Genomic DNA, 5,148 nt, shown 5'->3' on the forward strand with positions numbered 1-5,148 from the left:
AGTCCTGGACAGCGGATCTGCCAACCGACCGCTCCCCAGCGCCCACCCACGAGGGTCCGGGAGTTGCTCAGGTCTGGCTGCCCCCGAGCCGGGCCGGCTCTGCCTGGGCAGGGGGCGGCAGGGCGGGGAGCGCCCCTGTGCGAGGGGCCTCGGGGCCGCCGGCTCTCGGCCCCCTCCCCCCTGGGTGCTTGCGGACCCCTGAAGGGTGACGTCCGTCCTCCCCTCCGTCCTCCCGGCGCGCACAGTCCAGAGGCGCCTGCCACGCTGGAGCGGGCGCGCCGGGCGCCTCTGCAGCCACGCGGCGGCCAAGGGCGCGGGTCTGGGGGCGCGGGCCCGCGGGGGCTGCACGGGCGGAGGGTGGGCGTCTGCGTGGTGAGGGTGGGGGTCCGCGCGAGGTGGGGGTATGCGCGGGGAGTTGGGGGTCTGCGCGGGGTGGGGGTCCGCGCGGGGTGGGGGTCGGCACGGAGGTGGGGGTCTGCGCGGTGGGGGTCCGCGCGGGGTGGGGGTCGGCACGGAGGTGGGGGTCTGCGCGGTGGGGGTCTGCGCGGGGTGGGGGTCCGCACGAGGTGGGGGTCTGCACAAGGTGGGGGTCTGCGCGGGGTGGGGGTCTGCGCGGGCGTTGGTGCACGGGGAGGGCGGGGGTCTGCGCGGGGAGATGGGGGTCTGCACGGGGGCTGCCCGGGAACGGGCAGGGCCGGCGGCGGCCGCGGCGTCCGTGCGTCCGTCCGCGCGGAGCGGCGGTGGCGTGTGCTGACGTCATATGGGCCGCCGGCCCCCCATTGGCCGCCGCCGCCTCACCAGACCGCGAGCGCCGGGGCGCGCGGGCGGGGCGGGGCGCGCGGTGGCCACGCCCAGGGGCGGGGCGTCCGTCACGTGACGCGCCCCCGCGCGCGCCTTATAAGCCGCGCCGCGCGCCGGCCGCCGCGGGCCCCCCTGCAGGCGGTCCGGCTGCCCCCGCTGCCCCGCCGCCCCCCGGCCCGCGGCCGCGCCCCCCGCCCCGCCGCGGACGGCGCCCGATGCCCCGGCTGGACGAGCCGCGCTGGGGCCGCGCCTGCGCGCCCGGCGCCGCGCTGGCCGCCCGCGTCGGGGAGATGCTGGCGCAGTCGGTGTCCGGCCCCGCGCCGCTGGCCGCGCCCGAGCCGGCCCGGGGGCGCCCGCGGCCCGCGCCCCGCCGGCAGCAGCGCGTGCTGCAGCGCGGCCTGGTGCTCTTCTCGGTGGGCGCGCTGCTGGCGCTCGTGCTCAACCTGCTGCAGGTGCAGCGCTCCGTCACGCTCTTCCCCGACGAGCCGCTGGCCACCGTCTTCTCCTCGGCCTGGTGGGTGCCGCCCTGCTGCGGCACGGCCGCCGGTGAGTGTCCGCCCCGCGCGGTTGGCCGGCGGGGACGTGCTGCCCGCGGGCCCGAAAACAAACGGTCACGTGGGCGCGGGGGGCGGCGCCGCCGGGGACCCCGCCGGCCGCGCGGGTCAGCGGGGGGACCCCCTGGCCGCCCCGGGTCAGCTAGGGGACCCTAGTGCCCGCTGGGGGTCAGCCGGCGGACCCCGCTGTCCGCTGGGGTCAGCGGGAGGACACCCCTGTCCACTCCAGGTCAGCTGGGGGATCCAGCTGTCTGCTGCGGGTCAGCCAGGGGACCCCGCTGTCCTCTGGGGTCAGCAGGGGACACTTCTGTCCACTCCAGGTCAGCTGGGGGATCCCGCTGCCTGCTGCGGGTCAGCTAGGGGACCCTACTGCCCCCTGTGGGTCAGCCCGGGGACCCCGCTGTCCTCTGGGTCAGCAGGAGGACACCCCTGTCCACTCCAGGTCAGCTGGGGGATCTTGCTGCCCGCTGCGGGTCAGCTAGGGGGACCCTACTGCCCGCTGGGGGTCAGCCAGGGGAACCCTGCCATCTGCTCCAGGCCAGCCCCAGGGGACCCCAGTGTGTGCTCTGGGTCAGCCAGGGAGACCCCACTGTCCACTTCGGGTCAGCTGGGGGTCCCCAGTGTCCACTCCGGGTCAGCCGGGGGACCCCTTTCCTCTCCGGGCCAGCGGGGTCCCCCGCTCTGCCCTGTGTGGGTTGTGTTGAGGTGGGGGTGCTGCCTGCTCCCCGCTTCCTGCCGCCCCCAAATGACTGGCGTGTCCCCACGTGTGGACGTGCTGAGCCCAGAGCAGGAGGCCCCGGCGGGGCAGGCAGGGCACACGTGCACACGCCGTGTTCCAGGCAGACCCCACGGGCACGTGTGTCTGCGCGGCCCTGTGCCCAAGTTCCTCTGGCCGGGAGCTCAGTGCTGGACGCGAGGTACTTCTGAGGCTTTAGGCTACGGGGGATCCCCGCGGCAAGCCCCCACCCACCCGGATCTTCCCGGCCCTACGGGTCAGGGCTTAAGGGCTGGCCTGAGCTCACCTGGCCGCGCTTGCTGAACCGGAGGGTGACTGAGGTGACTGACGGGAAACTGAAAGTGAGCCTTGGCCTGGCCCGGCGGAGGCCCTCCCTGCCCCGCCCCTTCCCCTCTCGAACCTTCACCCCTGCTCTTGGGGCGCGTCACCCCTCACCCCTGCTGCCCTGACCCGCGCTCTCTCCCTGCAGCCGTGGTGGGCCTGCTGTACCCCTGCATCGACAGCCACCTGGGCGAGCCACACAAGTTCAAGAGGGAGTGGGCCAGCGTCATGCGCTGCGTGGCCGTGTTCGTGGGCATCAACCACGCCAGCGCCGTATCCTCCAGGCCGGCCGGCGGGCGCGAGGGCGGGAGGGGCGGGCCGGGCGGGCGCCCAGCACCCCTGCTGATGGGCTTCACAGGCAGCCCCTCTGCCTGGGTGTCCCAGGACAGGGTGGGGCGGGGGAAGGGGGAGAGGGAGGAGATGGAGGGGGGAGGGGCTGCTCCCTGCGGGAAGGCCCCGCCCGTGGCCCCCCGCGTGTAGTGGGGGCCCCTGCGGGCACAGTCGGGTTGCAGGACTTGGGTCTTCCTGCACGGGGGTGTTTCACCCCTGTGGATTTTGGGCCACACCTGGCTGTGCCTGGGGGTGTCCCCCGGAGGGCCCAGGGGCCATCTGGATGCGGAGGGTCTGGCCCGGTGCTCCCCACCCCTTCCCGCCATGTCGCCTTCTCCTTAACCTCTGGCCTCCAGAAGCTGGATTTCGCCAATAACGTGCAGCTCTCCCTGACCCTGGCGGCCCTGTCCCTCGGCCTCTGGTGGACGTTTGACCGTTCGCGGAGTGGCCTTGGCCTTGGGATCACCATCGCCTTCCTGGCCACCCTCATCACTCAGCTGCTGGTGTACAACGGCGTGTACCAGTGAGTGCTGCCCCTCCCCCCGCGCGGCCGTCCCGGCTGGGGGTGGGCAGGCACTGACGCCCCCCGTCCGCAGGTACACATCCCCTGACTTCCTGTACATCCGCTCCTGGCTGCCTTGCATCTTCTTCTCGGGGGGCGTGACGGTGGGCAACATCGGGCGCCAGCTGGCCATGGTGAGTGCCCGCGCCCCCTGGCCCTCTCGTGGGCACCAGCGCCCCCTTTCCTGTCCGGGAAGCGGGGTCAGCGCCCCAGGGGCCCGTTTCCCACCGATTCCCCACCCTGTGCTCCCGGTTGCCTCCCTAACGGGGACGCCCGGACCCAGGGAGCAGAGACCCCCGCAGGCCCCAGGCACTGGCTCCACCCCTTCCTCTGGCCCCGGCCCTGGGGCTGCTGCGAGCTGAGGTGTCCAGTGCCCAGGCCCGTGACAGATGGGCACGTCCGGACCAGCGTGTTGACTGGCCCCTGCTCGCACAGCACGTGCTGGGGCGGGCGGAGCCTGAGGACTCGACCACAGCTGTCCCTGGTCCCCTCTGCAGGGGCCTCTCGCGCCCCACCTCCGCCCACGCACGGCCGGTGCTCTCTGGGGCGGCCCCCCAAAGCCACGCAGGTCACCTCCGCGGGACCCGTGCCTGCTGTCCTTGCTCCCGCAGCCCAGTGTGAGAGGCGGGGCCGGAGAGACGGCCAGCAGGGGCGAGGGTGGGGGGCACCGGCCGTGCACATGGCCTCCCGCGCATGCTCCCTGCCCCCGCCCGGGTGCCCCTCACACCGGCTGTGCGGCTCATGCCCTCTGCCCTCTCCTGCCTCCCCAGGGTGGCCCCGAGAAGCCGCACAGTGACTGACCCCTGCCGCCCACCCAGGGGCGCCTCTGGAGCCTGCCAGGAGGGGGTCTCCCCCGCAGACCCCCTCGCACGCCCGTGGGCCGACGGGGCGTGCCCGGCCCAGAGGACTCGCTGTTGGTCGAGGAGCTCGCCGCCGTATCCCACAGCCATGGGCTGCCTCGCCGCCGGCCTCGGCCTCTCAGCGGGCCCAGCAGGACACCAGTGGTGCTTCAGCGTCCATCCGGAAGGTTCTGCGACGGGCCGTGCTTCTGCCCGGGACCCACTGCCAGGAGCTGGTGCAGACTGTCATGCGGGCGAGGCAGGAGGACTCCACGGTGCCCCCAGCCTGGCCGCTGGGCACCGGCCCGGGCACACAGCCCTGTGGAATTTGCAGTCTATGGTTGCGTGCAGGGAGGCGTGCCCCACGTGGCCACGGCCCCTGACCTCCGGGCCCGCCCCGCACACAGCGTGGCCAGTGGCTGCGGGCTCCCGCTTCAAGTGCAATGTACCGAGAACCACCCTGAGCCTTGGACTCTCCAGATATTTATTTTTGTTACCCGTTAGCACGAGGTTCTTCATTTCAGCGCCCAGCACCGGGCCCCGTCCTGGGAACCCCCGTCCCGGAGCGGGGGACGCACGTGACTTTCATGACCAGTGTACCGTTTTGTATTCTGCCATTGAGATGTTTCTGGTTTGTTTGGATTCGGGGGGGGGGGCTGACGGAGACCCCTCGTGGGGGGCGGGGCAGGCCGCGCCCTCTGGGGGCTGCCCAGAGCCCAAGACTGTTGACTGAATAAATTCTCAAGCTTTCTGTAGCTTTTTTAAAAAGAGGGATTTGGTTTCAGAACAGGGGCTGTGGCAAACTGGGGTGGTCCCGAGCTTCCCCTGGATGGGGAGGGTCTGGCTTGGGGGGGCCGAGACGTGGCCGCCACGAACCACCAGCAGCTGCCTTGCTCCTTGGAAGGCTCCTCACCTGTCCGAGGTGACGCAGCCCCCGGGCCCGTGACTCTGAGGACCCCCGGCCCCTTCCGCAGCGGGTCCGAGCCCCAGTGCCCGTTTGTGGCC

At 73.0% G+C, this 5,148-nt stretch overlaps 1 protein-coding gene across 1 annotated transcript; it reads left to right on the top strand.

Moving 5' to 3' along the window:
* The first annotated feature begins 979 nt into the window (after positions 1-979).
* On the top strand, positions 980-4,898 carry INSIG1 (insulin induced gene 1). The gene is made up of 5 exons (XM_004620163.2): positions 980-1,347; positions 2,561-2,685; positions 3,099-3,265; positions 3,339-3,438; positions 4,075-4,898. The coding sequence occupies exons 1-5, from the start codon at positions 1,017-1,019 to the stop codon at positions 4,102-4,104; spliced, it is 753 nt and encodes a 250-aa protein (XP_004620220.2). The 5' UTR covers positions 980-1,016; the 3' UTR covers positions 4,105-4,898.
* Positions 4,899-5,148: the final 250 nt, after the last annotated feature.

This window comes from Sorex araneus, chromosome 1, assembly GCF_027595985.1.
Source record: "Sorex araneus isolate mSorAra2 chromosome 1, mSorAra2.pri, whole genome shotgun sequence".
Taxonomy (NCBI): Eukaryota; Metazoa; Chordata; class Mammalia; order Eulipotyphla; family Soricidae; genus Sorex; species Sorex araneus.